This window comes from Nannobrachium achirus (genome assembly GCF_963921795.1).
Source record: "Nannobrachium achirus genome assembly, chromosome: 9".
In the NCBI taxonomy this organism is placed as follows: Eukaryota; Metazoa; Chordata; class Actinopteri; order Myctophiformes; family Myctophidae; genus Nannobrachium; species Nannobrachium achirus.
In genome coordinates this window covers 32277783-32299742 of record NC_137818.1, presented here as the reverse complement: position 1 = coordinate 32299742, position 21960 = coordinate 32277783, and the positions used below count along the sequence as shown (strand labels likewise).

The 21960-nt window shown below is 40.9% G+C and overlaps 2 protein-coding genes across 6 annotated transcripts; both read right to left on the bottom strand.

Moving 5' to 3' along the window:
* Positions 1-5544: 5544 nt before the first annotated feature.
* Positions 5545-19210, bottom strand: ikzf4 (IKAROS family zinc finger 4). Of its 4 annotated transcripts, XM_080733766.1 has the most exons (9): positions 18334-19210; positions 16462-16540; positions 15153-15207; positions 14955-15068; positions 14086-14367; positions 13580-13747; positions 10713-10862; positions 8987-9112; positions 5545-8434 (listed from the first exon to the last, which is right to left on the bottom strand). In XM_080733766.1, the coding sequence occupies exons 3-9, from the start codon at positions 15190-15192 to the stop codon at positions 7626-7628; spliced, it is 1689 nt and encodes a 562-aa protein (XP_080589892.1). In that variant the 5' UTR covers positions 15193-15207; positions 16462-16540; positions 18334-19210; the 3' UTR covers positions 5545-7625. The 4 variants fall into 4 exon arrangements, with proteins under 4 accessions (XP_080589892.1, XP_080589893.1, XP_080589894.1 ...); XM_080733767.1 differs by lacking the exon at positions 16462-16540; XM_080733768.1 differs by lacking the exon at positions 18334-19210 and having other exon boundaries at positions 16462-17667.
* Positions 19211-19344: 134 nt separating this feature from the next.
* On the bottom strand, positions 19345-21899 carry dnajc22 (DnaJ (Hsp40) homolog, subfamily C, member 22). Of its 2 annotated transcripts, none has more exons than XM_080733769.1 (4): positions 21833-21899; positions 20523-21135; positions 20089-20381; positions 19345-19877 (listed from the first exon to the last, which is right to left on the bottom strand). In XM_080733769.1, exons 2-4 carry the CDS (start codon positions 21070-21072, stop codon positions 19701-19703), a joined length of 1020 nt encoding a protein of 339 aa, XP_080589895.1. In that variant the 5' UTR covers positions 21073-21135; positions 21833-21899; the 3' UTR covers positions 19345-19700. The 2 variants fall into 2 exon arrangements, with proteins under 2 accessions (XP_080589895.1, XP_080589896.1); XM_080733770.1 differs by having other exon boundaries at positions 20523-21127; positions 21833-21891.
* Positions 21900-21960: the final 61 nt, after the last annotated feature.

Genomic DNA, 21960 nt, shown 5'->3' with positions numbered 1-21960 from the left:
GACAGACAGGCTCTACACCCCGTTCACTGCTTGGTCAATCTAGACTAGTCACGGTGAATAGGACTCCACCGCGTGGCGTACTATGATGGCCTGCACTTATTTTCTGACTTGAGGTGGAAAGCTTTCCACCTCAAATTTGCGGTGGATAGGTCTCCACCGTACACTCTGATACGGGCTTCAGCCTACTCCAACACAAAGTCACCCGACAAAGTTTCAAACTCTAGGCTTACTGAATAAAACGGTTAATCTCACAACTAGGATACAGTGTTCTCAAAAGTAGCCTACACATTCAGAAGTTAACTGCATTATAGATCAAAAAGTGCTTTTTAACATACAAAATGTGCATTTCCTACCAATTCAATGTCCTTATAACAGCTTGTAGTTTAAAGATTCAGTCTCACCAACGAACAAAATCGAAACAAAAAAAGACATGACCTTCCTCAATCCTCAGGAAATACTGAATGAAAACTAGGAGGCTAAACCCTACTACACCAATAATGTTCTCAAAGGTATGCTGAAGTGGCAAGTGCAGTATTATTATAGAGATCCAAGAGGTTGAGAATAATAGAGAAAACACATTTAAACCTATAAAATATGCATATCCTACCAATGTAATGTCCTTATGCTATAACAGCTCGGTGTGATGAAGGCTAGATGCATTCAGTCTCTCCTGAAACCGAAAAAAAATTGAAACTAAAAAGAAGGTGAACTTCCCATATAGTTATAAGGAACTTCCTCATGATTCATGGTGTAACTGCATGACTCCTGGTGCGTTCGGAAATGCGCACTCAACGCACTGGTGTGCCATTCGGTGCACTCATCGTTCGGAAATCCAGTGGGCTGCGCACCGGGTGTGCTGACGGGTGTGCTGAGTGCACGCACTGAACGTCTCTACTCAGACGATGGGGTTTGGCAGTGTGGCGCGTCAGTGCAGTGTTTTGATTTGATTTGATTGGCTTGAATTTGATATGTCCTTTTAGGGTTGTATTGTTAGACTACACACGCATCAACGTGTAAACTAGGAAGGCCAATGTTATGAATTAAATTGCCTTTCAATAGCAACGTTACGTCGTTAGCAAAGTTCTGCTGCTTTTCAGGAAGTTTTCCTTCAGAGTGAAAAAGCACAGCTGCCTGCCCCTTTAAGGAAGCTTATGATGTAGGCAGTAGGCCTAAGGGCTTTATATATTGCTATTAAAATAAGGGGAATTTCATTGTTCAGTGTGTAGGCTAATCGATTATGTAAGACCGACATTTGATTCATAGTTTATTTGGTTAAATAATTCTTGTTAATTTACTACTGTTCAACTTATACCACTGTTATGGTGGTTTAGTCCCAGTCCCAGATACCTTTCCTTGTAGGCCTACATAATTTCATTGAGCTGTGAATTGTTCAGTTGATGACAGGACATTTTCATTGTATTTTAGCCTGTAATACCACTACAGTTGATAAATGGTAAATCAGCTGATTGGAGTTGACCCTTTAAAGTTATGACATTCATGTGAAACGCCACATGTAGCAAAACAAAACTAATGTATTATGTTCTAATGCCAGGATCATTGCTCAATGGTCATTCTTAAACAGCAGCATCTGAATGTCTTTCATGTGAACAAGATATTCTTTGCTTATTCTTTAGGTTTATTGTAGACAAAATGAAATCAACTGATCAGAGCATTTTGCCCATGTGTAAGCACCCCATACTAACCTAGCCTCGGAAACCAACCAACCGCTAACCAACATAACATTTATCTTTCATTTCTATTTTCATTTTTGTGTATTTTTTTACTTTTTTACGTGGCACTGTCATCTCCTCCAGGGTAGCCTACTTAACCCCCTGGCCCTGGCTCATGACTAAATTAATTTGGAGTATGTCGCCATCTACTGTGCAAATAGCGCACTGACACTCAAAATCATTTTGTAGGCAGAGGAGAATTTCTGCCCCCAGTTTCCGTGAATCTTTTTACTATTTTTACTATTTACACATTTTTCTTCTCTTTGTTGTTGAAAGGAAAGTGTTAGAATTATACTTTAGTCGTTATTTTTGTCTCGGATCTGTTGAAATAGCGAGGAACAGATATTGACAATAAATCTGCTTGGAGGTCTGACTACAAAATGATGTCACGGCTTAAAAGCCCTAGAAGCAGTGCTCTTCCGAGCACAAGTCTCCACCAGTTGTGGAATGTTGGTCGTGGTTCAAGGTGAGTGAACAACTTTGCTCTCAGAGACAGTAAAGTTATAGCAAACAATAGTGTTATGTCATTGTAGGGAGTGCACATACAAAGTTTGTCACTGATTGCTGGAGTTATAGGTAAAAACACAAATCGGCTTGTTATAGCGCCACCATGAGACTGATATGAACATTTTGAAGTGGCATTTCTTCCTCAGCCTGTACGGAATGTGCATGTACAATTTCATCAAAATTGCACGATGTGTTCATGATTTGAGGCATTTTGTTCAAAATGGACCAATCCTGCAAAGTTTGGAAGCCAATCTTAGACAATCAGGATTTAATATGTAATATGGGACAGATCCGTCTTCATCACATTTCTCTAGAGATACTGTGTACTGATTTGTGTTATTTTTTGATAATATCTGAAGGAGTTATATCCAAAAATGTGTTTTACAGAAATCGGCCTCCTGGTGGCACTATAAAAGTCTGATGTAAAAAAATGCAGGGAAAGGGTTTTTCCTTGGCCTCTAGGGATTGTGCATACAAAGTTTGACACTGATCAGTGGAGTTATAGGTAAAAACACAAATCGGCCTGTTATAGCGCCACCATGAGGCTGATTTGAACATTTTGAAGTGGGATTTCTTCCTCAGCCTTTTGGGAATGTGCGTGCACAATTTCATCAAATTGGCACGCTGTGTTCATGATTTGAGGCATTTTGTTCGAAATGGACCAATCCTGCAAAGTTTGGAGGTCAATCTTAGCCAATCAGGATGGAATTATGGAAAATCAGACAGATCCGTGTCAATCACATGACTGTAGAGATACTGTCTACCGATTTGTGTGATTTTTGGGCAAAATCGGAAGGAGTACTGTCAAAAGAATTATTTCACAAATACCGGCCTCATGGTGGCGCTATAAAAGGCAGATGTGAAATATGTGCGGCAGAGGTTCTGAATTGGCATCCAGGAGTGTGTGCAAAGTTTGACAGTGACCAAGCCAACGGCGCCGGAGATTAGCTGGTAACAGACGGACGGACACACACACGCACGCACGGACGGACGGACGGACGCACGGACAGACGGACGGACGGAGACGAAAACATACTCTTCCCCCATGCCTTCGGCTGGTGGAGACAATTATACCATATTTTATGTTTCTGCTGGTAAGCTTAACCTACAATAATACATCATAACGAATATGTTTTGCATTAATAATATAAATCTTCAAATTAACTAGCTACTATAGCTGTAAACTTATTGTAGTGGAGTTAAATTATTGTCTCCACCAGCCGAAAGGCATGGGAGAGACATGTTTTCGCCTCCGTCCGTCCGTGCGTCCCGTCCGTCTGTTACCAGCTAATCTCCGGTGCTGTTGACCCGGTCGCTGACAAACTGTGCACACACACTCCCTTGATACCAATTCAGAACCTCTGCCCCAAATTTTTCACATGGGCCATGTTCTAGCGCCAGGGGGCCCGATTTATGCAAAACTAATTTTTGCCACTGCCAGTACTCTGTACTTTGTCCAAAAATCACGCAAATCGGTAGTATCTCTACAGTCAAGTGATCGACATGGATCTGTCCGATTTTCCATATTCCATCCTGATTGGCTAAAACTGTCTTCCAAAGTTTGTAGGATTGGTCTGTTTTGAATAAAATGCCTGAAATCATAAACGCAGTGTGCGATTTTGGTGAAATTGTGCATGCACATGCACATTCCCAATAGGCAGAGGAATAAATGCCACTTAAAACATTCCAAATCAGGCCGATTTGTGTTTTTACCTATAACTCCACTGATCAGTGTACAACTTTATGCACTCCCTAGAGGCCAAGGAAAAACCATTGCCCTGCATTTTTCATATCTGCCTTTTATAGCGCCACCAGGAGGCCAACATATAAAACATTTTTCCTATTATTCCTTGAGATTTTATCCAAAAATCATGCAAATCAGTACACAGTATCTCTATAGTCATGAGATCAAGACGGATCTGTCCGATTTTTCATATTCCATCCTAATTGGCTAACATTGGCTTCCAAAGTTTGCAGGATTGGTCCATCTTATATATACATTCCTCCTATTGCCGCATCCCACTTCCAAGCCCATTAACGCCCCCTTTACATCGACTTCAACTCATAGGTAGTCGTTGTCTAGGACGTAAGGACTCTGCAGCACTCCAATTGGCTATAACGTCCCCCAGTCCAGGGGATCTTAACGTCCGCCCAGCCCATGGATCTGTAACCCTACACCAGCCCATACAACAAGCCTGCACCAGCCTGCAAGCAGCTGTTGTCACGGTTACGCTCCACCTTGGCTAGGACTGATCACGTGGCACACGGAGATCCTAACCGGAAGTGCGTCCGGCGGTCAAATATGTCCGACCGGAAACGTGCGCTGCGGCACAATAGTTCCGCCACAATAGTTCCCCCCCCCAATTTTTTTTTTTTTTTTTTTTATAATTTTTTTTTTTTTTTTTTTATATTTCTTTTTTTTTTTTTTACTAGATGTCAGCGGGCCGAAGGCCCGCGAACCTCTAGTTTTGAACAAAATGACTTAAATCATGAACACAGCTTGTGATTACAGAGAAATTCTACATGCACATTCCCACTGGGTCAAGGAACAAATGCCACTCTTTTCACATTGGCCTGCTATAGCGCCATCAGCAGGTTGACTTTTGCCAAACAAATTTTTGGAACAAAATGCTTCAAATCATGCATGCAGCATCACATTGCCGTTAAAGGCCAAAGAAGACATGGCACCCTTTTCACATTTAATAAAGTCATAAAACTGAATTACTCTAGTAAAGAAAAAGTACCTCAAACAGTACGCAATTTCTGTAGCCTACTTGAGTAAATGTACTTCATTAATTTCCACCACTGCTGCAGAGACCAGCATGTTTAAGAATGAATCACATCCTGTTCATTGGCAGTGTGCTCATATATGTAGGACGACAAGGAATTCCACTGAGAGAGTATGCCAAATTTAGACTTTCTATTCTTCAATATATATTTTTTTACAATTAAAAGGTTCAACATAATCAGTAAAAAAAGGGAAGAAGGAAAGAAAATATATATAGAAACAGGTGAATAGGCCTATTACAGAGATTAGTGATCCTGTCCCGGATTCAGAATGGGATCAACTGTTTGTAAGAGTGTAATTAACGAACCTTAATTATTTGTTACTTATGTCTGACTTCCGCAATACTCAAATTATACTTATACTTCCAAATGTATTGTGGAATAGTTTTCAGTGTGAGCCCTAAATCATATTTACTCACCATATTTTGAATTGATACAAAGTACTGGATGCATCACAGACAAGCAAAAAGAAACAGTATGCTGTCACAACTAAAATTGACAAATCAATTTTACAATAAACTTGACTTTATTGACAGTAAAAAGTCTAGAATATTGGGGAGCACGCTTTTGTAACTGCAAATAACATCTCGGAAAGCAACATGACTCTTTGAAATAATGAGGCAGTTGTACATCTTTAACTTTGAGGTAAAGTGTTTTGTCATTTCACGTTATTTCACAAAATATTGTAAAACATTTAAAAGTCACACAAGGAAACAAAAACCCATGCCTCATTTTCTGGTTTGAGATAACTTCACATATCATAAAGAATTCACAATTCCGATAAAAGCGGTAAATGACAAGCACACATGCTGTTTTTCCATTCACACACATTTCCCTACTTGTCAAACCATCAAGTGCAGTTGTAGTTGTAGTATCTTTTAAAAAGTTTCAAGTACTTTTTTCTTCTTTTTTTAAGCAATCAAATGAAAGAAAAGGTCAAAACAAAGCTGAAAACACACACTATAACATAAGTTAGAATACTGAATTTGGTCTCATCCATATTCTCAACATTACCATTATCAGCAAACTCACCATACAGTAGCAATAAGGTATTTGGGTGCTATAAAGAAGCAGGAGGTAACATTTTATGGACTTGAGGAGTATGCTGAATAAGATTTGGGATATAGCTGACTAAATACAACAAGGCTGTAACAAACAACACTAAATAGATAATCACAAGTGATTCTTTATTTTTTTTTAATATAACTGAATATATGACAAATGATTTTGTTCATTACTTCCCATTACATAAATTATTTTAAAATCTCCTGCTAAGTGCAAAACCACAAAAAGGCTGTACTCTTTAAATATCAAATTGTCTGTTGGTTGTGACACGCCTAGTCACACACTGCAGCAAAGTGATCACAGGTCCAGTATACAGTAAGATTCTGTAGAATCCCCACCCCCACCCCTTTTTAAAATGTATGTCGCAAACTAAATATTCAATTATTGTTTGATTATTATGCAATTTATCAGTGCAGTAGAACAATCACAGGAAAGGAAATACATGAAAACGGTAAAGCCATCAAGTGCTTCAGCGAAAATGCTCATACAGTATATAAGCAAAGAACCAAAGTGCAATCTTCTACACAGGGTTGGAACCCTGTCTGATCTTGGTCAGGCCCTTTTACTGTACACAACATGGGTCACGGTCTGATCTGCACCAGGGTTCTAAGGCTCACTCTATATTACAGTAATCTATTCTACATCTGAGCCCAGACAACTGAATTCCATCTAAGGCTAATCATTTCAAGTTATTTTAGTCCACGCTCTTGCAATGTTCTAAAAGTATTTTTGCAGCTGCACATATTTTCCCTTCTGAGATGACCTCACCCAATTTAGAACCATGCTGTAAACAATGTATTCCTACAGCAGGGTTACTGTTGTAGGAGTTAAGGCAATCCATGTATGTGCTTCATTAGAGACAAAAGCTCCTCTCTAACCAAGAATCACAAAGCTCTCAGTGCATGTTAAGCTTGAATCTACCGACCCAAAAATCCCATCCCCAATCACAAAACGCAAAGTTGTCTTAGTGCATATTAAGCATAGCTAACAGCTCTGAAAATGCATGTGCCATACATATCTTTTGATCAATTTTTAAAAGCCTCTAGCCATTTTAGATTGAGTCCATTCTTCTTTCACACAAAGCAACGGGTTAGTACACTTAGCCTATCAAAGTGCCAGGCATAACGCCCTTCACTAGCCAATAAAAGATGGCTGTTGAAGATTTTTGAGCACCAGGTTTCCCCCACAGTTTGTCTGTAAAAGGAAATCCCCCAAGAAGGCACTTTTGAAGCAAAACCAAGAGTTTTGCATTTGATTTGGGAGTGCAATCCACCATAGAATGTAATTTGCCTCCCCTAATCTTTGAATAACGCGAGTGAAAAAAAAACAACTTCACTCACATCTGCTCTAGCCCGATTATTCCTCTTGACAATTAAAACATCAAGTCCACTTGCTAACACTAAAGATCCAAAGCAACTGATCTGGTGCAGAACAAACCTGAGCCCACAATCTCAGAAAGCAGCAGTCGTCCCCACCACCTCCTACCACCGTTATACTTAGCTTTGCCCCAAACCCCTCCCCAGCTTCCCCTTCTCCTTAGCCCATTTGGTGCTCTCCGCGGCTGATGTGCGAGGAGAACTCGTAGCGGTCCTGGCTGCGGTAGCCACAGAGGTTGCACTCAAAGGGCTGATGGAAGCCATGGCAGCCCATGTGGATGGTGAACATGACGTGGTCCAGAAAGTAGATACGACAGTGCGGGCAGTGATACGAGCGCAAGGCTCGTCCCTCCCTGTCTACCACCTGCACAGTCTGCCGGGAAGAGGGCGGCGTGCCAGGGCTCCTCTTCACAGCAGTGGTGGGAGGAGGGCACGCCCTCTCCCAGTCCGAGTCTTTGGCCTGGATGGGGCTGGAGGTGGGATGGCTGCGGGGGAGTGCGGGGGTCGGGTAGCGGACATGATGGTGGTTGGAGGTACTGGTTGTGCTCTGCTCTTCCGCTGTGCTTTCTGTGTCTGTGGAGTCAGGGCAGCCATTGGGTGAGGTGGTGTGGCTGTGGGCTGAAGGAGGGCCATCGCGGCCTTCACCTGCTTCCCGTCCAGCCAGGCCCACGGACATGGCAGTCAGCACGCCTTCGCTATGGACTCTGGGGGCCTGACAAGCCACGTGGCTGTAAACTGAGCCCATAACTGGTGGGATCTCTGGTAGAAAGGCAGGGTGGGGATGGGACTGTTTGGGTGGCTCATGATTCTCGGCTTTAACCCTGGCTTCCTGGAAGTACTTAGCACCCAACCCCACCAACCCAGTGGAGTCCCTAACAGGCTGAGGGCTCAGGACGTCTCCATTCTTCTCCGAGCCGGAGGACAGTTCATAAGGTGCTTCAGATACATCGATGCGCATGTGCTTTTCACCTACAAAAAGGATGTATCAGTAATTGACGCAGTTCATAATGACGGTGGCCACCTGGACAAACTTAATTTTGTGTTCTTTGTCTATCTCACAATACAAAGTGCATCGTACACCCAATCTTTTCTAAACTGATATGAACAAGAGTGACCGCTTTGAAATTGCAAGGTTCCCGGTTTGATCCCTGGCTCTACATGTGTCAGTGTCCTTGAGAAAGACATTGAACCCCTAAATACTCTTGATGAGAGGATGTTAGTGCCTTGCGTTGTTGCGTTCGCCATCAGTGTGTGTGAATGTACGTAAGAATGGGTGAATGTAATGCACATTGTAAAGCATTTTGGATAAAGGCACCATTTACCGTTTATTTACAAAAACAATTGGTATGGTAAATGATATAAAAACTGGAAATGCTGGAAAACCAGGTAGCCACCATTTTATAACCCTAGTAGAATAAACATTTCAAGCTGGATATTGGTAAAAAGCTACATATGACTTCAATGTTAAATGCAAAAATAAATGTCACAAAAGTGCTATGGCAAACAAACAAAAACACTCACCCAAAAACTTCTGTGGTGTTGATCTCTTTCGTTTGGTGATGCTATTAACCAGTCTGTCAACAAATGGGAGTTTTTCAGCGGATGGTTGGAGCGTAGGTTTGGGCTCCAGGCTTGGAGACTCCTCTCCTGAAATATATAATGAATCAATGCTATATTATGCATTCATTTAAAGAAGCAGCAAGTAGGGGAGCAGGAAAAAATCTATTTGAACTTGAATCGCGTTTCTAACATGGTATCATTCAGAATCGATTCTCATTTTCCAAAAAGAAAAAAATCGATTAATTTTAAATTGATTTTAATAAAGTTATTACATTAAATTACATTTAATTAATTACTTTAATGTAATGTTCTGGTAACTGTGAGAAGTAGCTTGAGTGTCAGACTCAGAAGATATTATGTTGAGTTTGTACAAGCTCATTTTGGCAGCGACGGCGACTGAGATTAGGTGGTAACAAACTGCGAGGACGCACGGACGCAAGCACGGACGGACAGATGGATGGAGGGGAAAACATACTCTAACGGACGCAAGCACGGACGGACGGATGGATGGAGGGGAAAACATACTCTCCCCCATGCCTTCGGCTGGTGGAGACAATAATTATATCAAGCATCGGCGTCGCATAAAGAGTAACTACAACTTTGTTTTGTATTATAATAAGCCACTATTAAAATGCCTATTATTCTATACAATAACAAATCTGTTACATTTACATTTAACAAAAACACTAACGGATGAAAAACAACCAGTAACCCCTTGATGAGGACCACCCTTAAAGTTGTACAAAATATACATTATAAGAGTAATAATACAGACTCAAACATGAAAACAGAATTTTTAATTTATGAACAAACTGCTTGACAAACAGTCCCTTATGCTAGTGCAAGTGTAAAAAGCTTGTACCAAATCTGCTGTGACTGGTAAATGTAGCTTTCATTTCTGAAGTACTACCATGGAAATAGTAATACCGCCCTTGGTTCAACTTAACCTTTACTTTAAACCTTAACCTTAAGGGTGATCCTCATCAAGGCGTTACTGGTCGTTTTACATCTTTTTGTAACAGATCTGTCTCGAGATACGCGGATTACATACATACACGAAAGTACGCACACATGCAGAGACTTATCGCATTTATTGTAAGATAACGTATCTCTTGGGAAACTGTGGGAGGAGTAGTACGGCAAAATAGTTTATCCAGAAAGATGGAATAAAGTCGGACAAGTACTATAGTGTGGCAACCACAATAATAATTGGCATCTTAATGGTGGCTTATTAAAATAACACAACACAGACTTACTCGGACCGCTCGATAAGTGACACCTGTCTGCTATATGATGATATGCTGAGGAAGTTGCACCAGTGCTGCCCGTGCCATTTAATAAACCAGAAGATTTTGAAGTGAGTGCTGGTCATCTTATGATTCTTTTTGTATGTAAATACACTCAGTGTCTGTTTATCCATTTGTATCCATTTGAAAGTGTGCAAATGTCCACAGTCAGAAGTCCACATGCACAGTCTCAGAGTTAAAAGAGGAAGAGGATTTTCAAGAAAATAGCCATTCTACTAAATTTGCGATGAATTGCTATTTTCAATAAATATTGATAAAAACAATATATATATATTTATTAAACATTTTTAACAACATAAATAAATCTTTTATGGGAGTCATGCACATCAATTTGGGGGTCCTTTACATTAAAACGTTTGAGACGCACTGCTCTATGTTACCTTGTGCTGTGATTGGTGACTGCTGATCCAGACTCTGTAGGTATGCTATGCTATGGCAGCGTTCCAGATGTTCCTCCAGAGTGATCTGTTGCTTGTAGCTCCGCCCACAGTAGGTGCACTTGAACGGTTTGCCCACTATCGGGGAGGTCACTGGAAGACAGAGACAGCATGTGATGTGACCATAGACCACTGGAAGACAGAGACAGCATGAGATGTGACCATAGACCACTGGAAGACAGAGACAGCATGAGATGTGACCATAGACCACTGGAAGACAGAGACAGCATGTGATGTGACCATAGACCACTGGAAGACAGAGACAGCACGTGATGTGACCATAGACCACTGGAAGACAGAGACAGCATGTGATGTGACCATAGACCACTGGAAGACAGAGACAGCACGTGATGTGACCATAGACCACTGGAAGACAGAGACAGCATGAGATGTGACCATAGACCACTGGAAGACAGAGACAGCATGAGATGTGACCATAGACCACTGGAAGACAGAGACAGCATGTGATGTGACCATAGACCACTGGAAGACAGAGACAGCATGTGATGTGACCATAGACCACTGGAAGACAGAGACAGCATGTGATGTGACCATAGACCACTGGAAGACAGAGACAGCATGTGATGTGACCATAGACCACTGGAAGACAGAGACAGCATGTGATGTGACCATAGACCACTGGAAGACAGAGACAGCATGTGATGTGACCATAGACCACTGGAAGACAGAGACAGCACGTGATGTGACCATAGACCACTGGAAGACAGAGACAGCATGTGATGTGACCATAGACCAGTGATACTCAAACTCCGGCCGCAATTTTGACTGGCCCACCAGCTTAATGTCCTCGAAGTCACACATTTTCTGTAAAAAGCCATTTGTGTTGAATGTCATAAATAACATTGTGAAGCAAGGCAGACATAGCGCCTATATCAACCCAGACAAATTGCAGACAAATGAACGTTAGTTTATTGTTTAGTGTTTGTGTGGAATATGCTAATTGCACAGAATTATAAAAGAGAGAGAACATTTAGCAAATTACTTTAATTACAAATTGTGTCATTGACAGAATATAAATGGAATTCCAAACCATAAAATAATGCACATTGCAGTTGTCTTAAGTTATGTGGAAATAAAGCAAATAAAAGACAGAAGTTATCAAGTAATGTCATTTTATCAACTGGCCCGTGGCCCCTTGACATTTTTGTAATGTGGCCCACTGGTTCAGAGGTTTGAGTATCCCTGCCATAGACCATAAAGAAACGTGACCATACATGCTCTACATTGGCTGCCTGTGAGCTACAGAATAGATTTTAAGATTTTATTGATTACTTTTAAGGCCCTACGTGGACTGGCTCCCACTTACATTACTGACTTATTGAAACCCTATAAACCTGTACATGCCCTCATCCTCAGATAAGTCCCTCCTGGAACCTCCCAACACCTCCTGTGTCACCCGGGGGGATCTGGCTTTTGTGGCCAGGGCACCTCTGCTCTGGAATGCCCTGCCCTTGGATCTTAGGCTAGCAGAGTCAGTGCCCTCTTTTAAATCGCTTTTAAAAACACATCTGTATGTAAAGTGTTTTTCTTAAGGGTATGGTGTTTTAATTGTTTGTATTAATCTTTTGTTTTATTTGCTTCATTTTACTAATGTTTGCTCTTAAATGGTAAATTTATATAGCGCTTTTATTCAAGGCGGGGGAAACCATGCAAGGCACCAACCTGCTCAACGGGAGCAACAAGGGGTTCAGAGTCTTGCTCAAGGACTCTTTGACATTAACTCAGGGGGAGCCCGGATTCGAACTGATTCGAACTGGGAACCCTTCAGGAACCCTTTGTGCTCTAATGTCGGTTTCTCTACCCCTGAGCTATGCCGCTCTTGTTTTTAAATGTCTGAAATGCACATGTTTAGAAAAGCGCTATACAAATAAAATGCATTCATTCATATATAACTTCGAGAAACTTTGTACTGTCTACACACTTAATCAAAGCATTGAAGGTTTAGTGTAAATCATCTGCTGAAAATATGTATTAAATGTATAATGCAGACAAAGCAACACTTCACCAGTTTCAACTATATATTCATATAATTGGTCCTCAGAAAATGCTCCTAAAAAGATGGTACTATTTTGTGTACTCTCTCGGAGGTGGACAGTTCAGAGCGTGTTGACAGAAATGCCCCACAGTAAGCATTATTGAATACCTATATACAGTATATTATATGGACATGATGTTGAAAAAGGCTAAATTGGACGTAGGATTTTTGTTTTCCTCTTAACAGCCATTTCCATCTTGTTACAAAAGTCTTGTTATAAAATGATTTCCCCAATCGCTGGCAATTCCCATAAATTGTTCGTTATTTCTCGGCAGTGACGACAACCGGCTAACTTATCACCACAACGTTCCGGCTAAAAAATATCTGGATTTCTTAGAACTGACGTCAGTCGTTCTGATAGGCCAGCGTCAGTTCGAAGAAATCCAGATATTTCTTTCTCGAAAATGACTGTGGAGACCCACCAAGATACACCTGTTGAATGTAAGTACCGGTATTCACAAATTGAAAGCATCAGCAGGATTTCCTGTTTTCAAAAACATTTAAATGTCATGTGCGGTAAAAGAATTGTGGTAAATAATACATATTTCCTCCAAACAGCACAGCAAAGTGGAGAGGACCGGTCCAATGATATGACATGCTTATTGCTTAAAAGAGTGCAATAGTTTTTTCAGGTTCAATAAGTCATAATCATCTAAGAAGAATGTCACAGATATTCTTCTTTGCGTTTAGACAAGTGAACAAGCACAGAAACATCTATATTGTAGTTTACTGTATTTGAACCTGACAGATGTACCTGCATGTGTGCGAAGGTGTCCAGCAAGGGCATCTCGGCGGCGGCAAGCATAGTTACAGATGGGACATTTAAACGGTTTCTCTCCTGAGTGCAACTTGATGTGGCGCAACAGGTTTCCCTTCTGGGTGAAGGAAGCCCCACACTGGTTACACTGGAAAGGCCTCTCACCTGACAAACACAGTGGTCAGTGCATTAGGCTTTATTCTTGGTTGTGCATCACGTTGCACACCGAAAATAGTCGATTTACAATCTCACAACGCAGCACAGCACAACAACGTACAATAGGCAAATCGGACTATTGTCAACATGCAACACGGGGTGCACAACTGCCAACAACAGCCTTTGATTGAGCCTTTCAGGATCAACCAAAGTATACATGCAGAGAATGTATTTGTTTCACTTCCAATACCAATTTAGGCATTTAGCAGTCACTTACAAAGTGCAACGTTTTGTCAAACAACAAGGTAAGTGGTCACGGTCTCAGACTTGGTTCCACTTGTTCTCACCTGTGTGGCTACGCTTGTGCACCATTAGTACATTGGGTCCGATGCAGATCATCCCGCACACATCACACTGCAGCTTTCCGTTGGGCAGCCGGATAGGTCCTCCTGGAGAGCCGTGTTTAATGCTGTAAATGTGTCCTCTCTCTCCTGCGCTCTCACAGTGCTCCGTAGCTCCCTCGTCCTTGGTGTCCGTCCCGTTGTCCTCCCTCATGTCTCCTCTCTTCTCTGGCTGCTGAAGCTCCACTGACTCATCATGACTGTACAGCTCAACCTTGACAGAGTCTGCTGAAAAAGAAATACTTTATTAATAGTAAAAGTCCTGTATTCCAAAGCGTACTTAAGTCAAAGTTGACCTTGGACCAGTGATTTGTACTGTCATAAAACTGTACTTTTTCCTATGTCAATCAATCAATCAATCAAAGTACAAAAGTATTGGCATCAAAATATACTGAAAGTAGCAAAAGTAAAAGTAGTCATTACGCAAAATGCCCATTGCAGAATCAGATATATCATGTTGTTGGACTATAATTATTGATCATTATTAATCACAATTTTAAAATAGACGATTTATGTTTTTGCTAAATCTGCTGATTCTTTTTTTATGTTTAAAAAAAGAAATTGTATTAATTATTACAAATCTAAATCTGTAACAACTGATAGTAACTAACGCTTGCAAATAAATGCAGTGGAGTGAAAAGTGAAAAACATTTGCCTCTGGGATGTAGTGGAGTATAAAGTATCAAGAAATGGAAATACTCACGAAAACTAGTCAATTAATTACCTTTAGATTGTACTTGAGTACATTACTTAAGTACATGTACCTAGTTACTTTGCACCACTGTCCGTGTCGCCACAAAGAGATGATAACTGACCTCTCAGAGAATGGCGTGGAGAGGATTGCTGACTGCTTGGAGTCGGAGAGCTCACTGCGGGTCCCTGCAACCCTCTATAATAATCCTGCTCCGTTGCTGACTCTCCTCCACTGCCTGAAGCACATACAGAACCCTCTCAAGATTTAGAACGTCAATTAATTCAATTAGAATCAAGTTTTCCTACAGACGTAACATTACCTGGTACATATGAGCGTCCGTTGCAGTCATCAGCATTCATTCTCTCACCAAATGCCTACAGAAGAGTTAAAGTTCAAAATGTAATTTAATGCCACTGACTATAATGTCACCTTAGGTAAAGCACTTTTTACACCATCTAAAAGGAGATGAGAGAGATAGTCACATCAGCGAGGCATTTCAAATTTAGTTTGAAGCTTACCATCTCTATATCTATATTTAGTTGAAGTGCCCTTTAGTCAGACTGTTTAAAAGGAAAGGTGGAACCCCTTAGTTTTCCACTGTCTGTTCCAACAATAGAAAAACTACACTGTTTCACTTGATTATACTTCTGCCTGATACTATAAGCCTCTTTCTCTGCCTTGCAAGCAATTCATGAATTTTATATTCATAGTCAGTTATGGGGAGGAGTTCAGTTTTTGGTACATGATGCAACCACAAGAGAAGATAATTGTGCGCCAGGTGACACGTGTCGTATCCCTGTTGTTATCATGAATTGTTTTAAAACTGTATATTTGGATATTTTATGTGTTGTATTGTTGTTTGTTGTGTGTTGAATGTTTAATGGAACATAATGGAAACAAGCACTTAGCTTTTTTGTCTCTCATCCATTTGGCATTTGTCACAATTTGTACTGCCGTAAATGTAAATAAAATACTTTGTAATGTATAAAGTATAAGTGAAATACTGTTAGTCTTCTTAGTTGGTGCTGAGGAAAGTAGAAAAAAAAAAGATGTATATACAGTATATAGCAGGGGTGCCCACACTTTTTTGACGTTAGATCTACTTTTAAAATGACTAGCTCAACATGATCTACCCATCCAAAATGTTTTAGCTGAGGGCCTGAGGGAGGCTTTGGAATAGCAGCACTGGTGTTTCATTTTAGACAAACACACTTACTTTAAGGGGGAAATAAATGGGAAATACTGGGGGAAATGTCTTCATCCCATTCTGTATGGAAGTGGTAGGTTTTGGGGTTCTTTGTAATGCTACTGACTCTTGAACAAAGTTTTGCATTGGAGGTTTGCCTACTTTAGAAGCCATGAAGGGAGCTGACAGGCCCTTCTTGATGTCATATTGACATTTGTTTTTAAATATTTTAATTATATATATTTTAGAGGCATATCATGTGGTCTACCTGCACACCCTTGGTGATCTACTGGGTAGATCACGATCTACCTTTTGGGCACGCCTGGTATATAGCCTACATAACATAATAAATATAGTAATGATGACAGTAATAATTATACATAATGTGTGTGTTAACAGTGTCATTATTTATATATTATAATTTGTATATAATTAATTACACCTGACTGATTGGGTCTCCACCAGGGTTGGTTTACATCATACATGGGCAACTGGCAGCCCCATCCTTCACTTAATCCAGCCTGCAGGTTAATATCGGAATACTGATATGTTATTGATTTCATGCAAACATAAACCACTTTAATGACTTCAGTCTATTATAAGTAGTTCAATGACTAGTATAGTAGTATTACAATGTTAGTCTTTTCTTATGTCCACCATGTTTGTATTAAGTTCATAAAGTTAACATAAGAAATTAAATCAAAATGTTACATTTCAGGATTGCAATTAAAAAGAAAGAAAATAAATATCAGGATTCAAATTGAAAAGTAGCTAAAAATAGCCGAGCTACAAGATCAAAACACATCACGCTGGGACGCATTTTGAACTTGTAGATATACAGTAGGCTATTTTTGCTGCTTGTAGGACGTAACAATATGCAATGTAGCCCTCTGGAGTGAGTGTGGAAATATAGTGGCCCTCTCCATCATCAAAGTTGCCCACCCCTGGTTTACATGATAGACAGTGCATTGGTCATTCAACAATAACTTTACGCCTCTGTCCCCCTATGGGGCTTTTAAGCCGTGACATCATTTTGTAGTCAGACCTCCAAGCAGATTTATTATCAATATCTGTCCCTCGCTATTTCAACAGATCCGAGACAAAAATAACGACTAAAGTATAATTCTACCACTTTCATTTCAACAACAAAGAGAAGAAGAATTAGTAAATAGTAAAAATAGTAAAAAGATTCACGGGCGCTGGGGCCTTTTGGCCCCAAACGTTCTCTGCCTACAAAATGATGTCAGACTTAACAGCCCTATTTTTATGCATTTGTTGTGTTCTCTGCGGGCCCTATAACAAAATAATAAATTTGAATCAATATAGGTCTATATATAGGTCTATATATACATACGTATAATTGTAATAGATATTATTTTACATTGTAATTTGTAATTGTGTTACCTCCCCAGGGCTCATTAACTCTTAATGCACCTGTTGATGCGTAGATTGTTGCCATACATTGGCAGATATAAAGATATAAAGTTGTTTTTGAGTGATTAAGATCCCCATATAAGTTTTCTCAATACATTGAGTACAAAGGACCCCAATGTAAACAAGCCATAGTACTTTCTTTGGTTTACATCCTATTGTTAGACCTTGTATCTGAACTGTACTGTCCTGTGCTTTTCCTATTGAAATGCTAATAAAATATTCAATCAATGTATATCCTTGTGCACTCATATTTCATATTTCTATTTCTATTTCATATATATATATATATATATATATATATATATATATATATATATATATAGACCTATATATATATACTGTATACTGTATTATAATTATTATTTGTATTTATATTTATGTTTTATTTTTTTCAGTTCTTCCCAATCCTTTTACAACCAGGGAGCCTGAGGGAGGGATATTTATTAGTTCATGCAAATGTATTTTATATTGTTCCTCCTCGCCGTGATAATTCTTCATGTTTTTTGGAAGCAAAGACCATTTCAGAGTTTTATTATCACGCGCTGAGTGAGGAGGAGGAGGGTGAAGCGAGACGCGACCTCGACACCACAGCTGTACCAATACAATACACTGCACCTCATGCTCAAATGGATGACAGTAGGCTACAATAGCGGAGAGACACGAGGGGCGGAGACAGCGGATCACAGGGGAAATCTAAAATCTAGCAGTGGTGGCCGCGCATGGGGAGCAACAGGCGCAGCCGACACGCACACACGCACGCACAAACGCGCACACACAGACACATACACAGAAACAGACACAGGCAGACACAGACAGACACAGAACAGACGCACCAGTCACAACATGGCAGAGCAATTAAGGAACGCGCACAAATACTGACCCTTGTCTGGCGCGTCTACCCACGTCCGGGGCGATTCCGTCATGTACATATCGTCAATATCTATGTCTGTGTGCCGTGAGCGCCTTCTTCTGGGCTACTTGTTTGGGCTGGTGACAGCAGAATTCGCCTCGCGTTGCTGTCATATTTCTCTGGCTGTCACACACACACACACACACACACACACACACACACACACACACACACACACACACACACACACACACACACACACACGAATCAGCCTAAAAATGTACGATCGCGACAGCGCGCGAGACGGTTTTGCAAGAGTTGCAAGAATCCCGAATGCCGCACTGCACGCACGCAGTTGTCATCTGAACATGGAACATGTCAAACTAGCCCCGCCGGGCTGATACAATGTTTCTCATGCGCCCGTTGCTATGGCACCCGACCACACGACAAATGGCATTCACCCCCACCAACTATTCAAAAACACACACGTTACTTCCAATGTAATGCCCGTTTATAGCGTCGCGACAAAGTCCACCAACCCTTCTCCTTACCTGGCGACCGATCAAGGCTTTCCCTTTTTTTTTAATTGTCTGGATAGCTGTTTGTTTTCCCAGGCGACGACAGCATCTCCGGGAATTTTTTTATTTTTTTTTTTTCTTTCTCTTCTTTTTTTCTTTTTCTTTTTTTACCTGGGAATCCCAAACAACTTCCGGGCCCATGCTGGGATACAGACCGAATAATTGTACAACAGAGCTCTTGATCAATTGATTGTCGAATGCATCGATGCATGTGAGTTGTCAGGCTACACATTACACATTTTGAGACAAGATCTTGCTGTCATCAGAATGAACTACATCATCTCTCATCTCATCTGTATCCTGCATCGTGCGCTTCTGTAGACAGAAATGAGGAAGTTGTTTCTGAATCAGATTTGATATTTAACCATTGCTAATGTCATATCTACTGTCAGTGCGTGCGCGTTTCGCGCCCACACTAGATTCTGCCTCCCTCAGCCTACTGTTTATCACTATCAAAATTAAATTAGGTATTTAGTATTTATTAGAGTCAAATCAAAGACAGATACAGATATTTGTACGTCTGTAATATATGCTTCATAAACAAAGTGGATAATCAATAACAAGTATATGTGCTATATGCCTATATGCAAATTCAATAGGCTACTTCATGACTTGATAAAGGAGAGGGTGTTGTGTTGACAAATAGTATGAAAATATTCCATGCTATGCCACAAGATGGCAGCAAAATGTATTTTCTTTATACTTTAAAGGGGAAGTAGTTTCTTGTGGTCCAGGCTGGTGACACTGACAGTGTAGTGTTTTCTATCAAAATAACAGCACATTGTAGCATTCTTAGATGACAGTGTAATTAAAAGGAGATCATTTGTGTCGATTGGGTTTGTATCGCCGCAGCAAAATGTCATAAGCCTCATTGATTTGTATGAACGTCTGCTCGGCTTCTTTCCCGGGATTGTGGTCTGGATGCCAAGTCCTGGCCAGTTCCCTGTAGCTATGGGTGATTTCCTCAAAAGTGGCCTCTTTGCCTAATAGCAACACCTATGGAAAACAGAAAACACATTCACACACTCAATGGCCACAATTTGAAATGTCTGAAAACATGTAGGATGGATATGCATGCACTGTAGAAACCTGACAGAGTTAAATTAACACTCAGGAGGAGTTGCAGTGCGCTTCGCCGCTTTCAAGAAGCTCAGGAAGGAAATTGAGAGAATTGTGAGTCATATGTGTCGGTGTCGTCATAACTCACTTTCAGTGCCTCTTTTTCCCTCTCTGTGTGCTCTTTGAGCAGTATCTCGAGCACTTTCCTCCATGCTTCCTCGGTATATCCCCCACCCGTTAGGGCACACAGTATCCGGTATGGGATCAAGAGGATGTACTCCACCACACCTCTGAGCCCGGGGAAGAACGAGAAAACATCCAGCAGTGCTGATACACAGTCAGACAGGTAGTATACAGTAGCCGTGGTGTTATGGAATATACAGTAACCCAGTGGTGCAGAGAATGCCAGCCAGGCCAGACCTAACCTGTAAAGCCGTGGGCCTAAGAGACAGATAGACATTTACGGTCAATGAGAATGATTTTCAGAGGTACAGTAACACGTTGAAATTATTATGTGAAGGATAAGAAGGCAGATTACGTTTTCATTGCAAACAAGAGAGTAGAGTAGAGAGACAGCCATACCAAGTGCTGCTGTGTGCCCTGTGGGTCGTGGGGGTCTGAACTTGCGGTGCTGTGCAGCAGTAATACTTGCAGCAATGCTGATGGGCAGCGGAGAGAGGTTGCTGCCATAGAATATAGGCGAGGTAATGAGACAAGAGATCAGAGTCTTCTGAAGGTTTGACGACTGCTGGCCAACGCAAGACACCAGATGCACTCCCGCTCCCACACTCAGAGGCAGAACGATCACATAGAAGAAACTGAGAGAGTTCAGTCCGATCAGAGCCACAGTGCCAAAGTAGATCCCCACACAAACCTGCCCGGCAAACCTGACAGGGCCCACGGGGGGAGGGAGGGCCGCTGCAGATCTTGTCCTTAACCCCTCTGCCTCTCGATTGGCCTCATCGACGTATGCAGGGATTCGGAGGGCGTCTCTGGCCCAGCCAAACCCAAAGCCTCCCAGGGTTAGCATCCACAAGAGAGCATGAGTGTCTCTTCCCAGGTATAAATGATGGAGGCCTAATGGCCCACCTGCAGCCCACAGGGCATATGCTACAGTCACTCTCTTCACCATACTGGGACCTCAGTGAATGAATCACAGAGCGCTTATAGGCATCCTTGATGAGATCCTGCAGGTCTTGTTCAAAGAGAAATGTGATTAAAAGGGGGGTAACTTAAAGTAAGGCGGAGATCCGCTTTAACTAGGCATATCCAAGTCTTTGACCAATGTTTTTAATAACAAAAATAATCTTGATATACAGTAGAGGAGTTAATGAATAATGCTTGATCTGTGATGAGCAGTAGCCTACACACTGATCCTGGAAACCAGATGAATCTGCCAGAGCGGAAAATGAATTTGGTCTGGTTATGCCAGGCTAGATGTTAAGGGCCATGGCCCATGACAGAAAATTCCATGTCTAACACACTTCAAAAAGATAACAACTGGAACTAATCTTCTCAAGATGTTGTTACATGTGTTTTAACCTTTGAACAGAGATATAAACCCCACCACAGTAAAGATCAGCATCAATAACATTACATAAAAGACCACCCACTATCTAAATCAGCAAGGACCTACTTAGGCTACTATCACATTCTAACTAAGTGTGTCATGAATGTGATAGTATGCTCTTCTATATCACTACATTATGTACAACACCAACATAAGCACCAAATCAGTCCCTGCGTTAATTAATTCCCACCATATCAACTTTCTTCTTCCTTTTTTCCTCAGTCTAACTTAATGAATTTGTAACTTTTGTTGTTGCTGTTGTTTATTGTAACATGGACTATGCTATAAATTAAATGTTAGAAAAGTATTTGTAGATTCTTACCCCAGACAATCTTTCTGTGACTTCCGTAGATCAAACTAGAACATGTTGTTGCATCATTTATATGGACTTTGGATTGTGACAATGAAATTTACACGCCGCCCTGCATAGAGAATGGTGCAACTTTAAAT

What these genes read in the sequence shown, in the direction of transcription:
- ikzf4 (XM_080733765.1), bottom strand. Translation starts at nt 16,582, where the DNA reads ATGAAATCAATAACATATCAGTATTCCGATATTAACCTGCAGGCTGGA. An exon ending in GCACAAGCGTAGCCACACAG is followed by an intron (nt 13,748 to 14,085) that starts GTGAGAACAAGT and finishes TGTGTTTGTCAG; the next exon opens with GTGAGAGGCCTTTCCAGTGT. An exon ending in ACACCTTCGCACACATGCAG is followed by an intron (nt 10,863 to 13,579) that starts GTACATCTGTCA and finishes TCTGTCTTCCAG; the next exon opens with TGACCTCCCCGATAGTGGGC.
- dnajc22 (XM_080733769.1), bottom strand. Translation starts at nt 21,072, where the DNA reads ATGGTGAAGAGAGTGACTGTAGCATATGCCCTGTGGGCTGCAGGTGGG. An exon ending in AGGGCACACAGCAGCACTTG is followed by an intron (nt 20,382 to 20,522) that starts GTATGGCTGTCT and finishes TCTGTCTCTTAG; the next exon opens with GCCCACGGCTTTACAGGTTA. An exon ending in GGGAAAAAGAGGCACTGAAA is followed by an intron (nt 19,878 to 20,088) that starts GTGAGTTATGAC and finishes TGTTTTCCATAG; the next exon opens with GTGTTGCTATTAGGCAAAGA.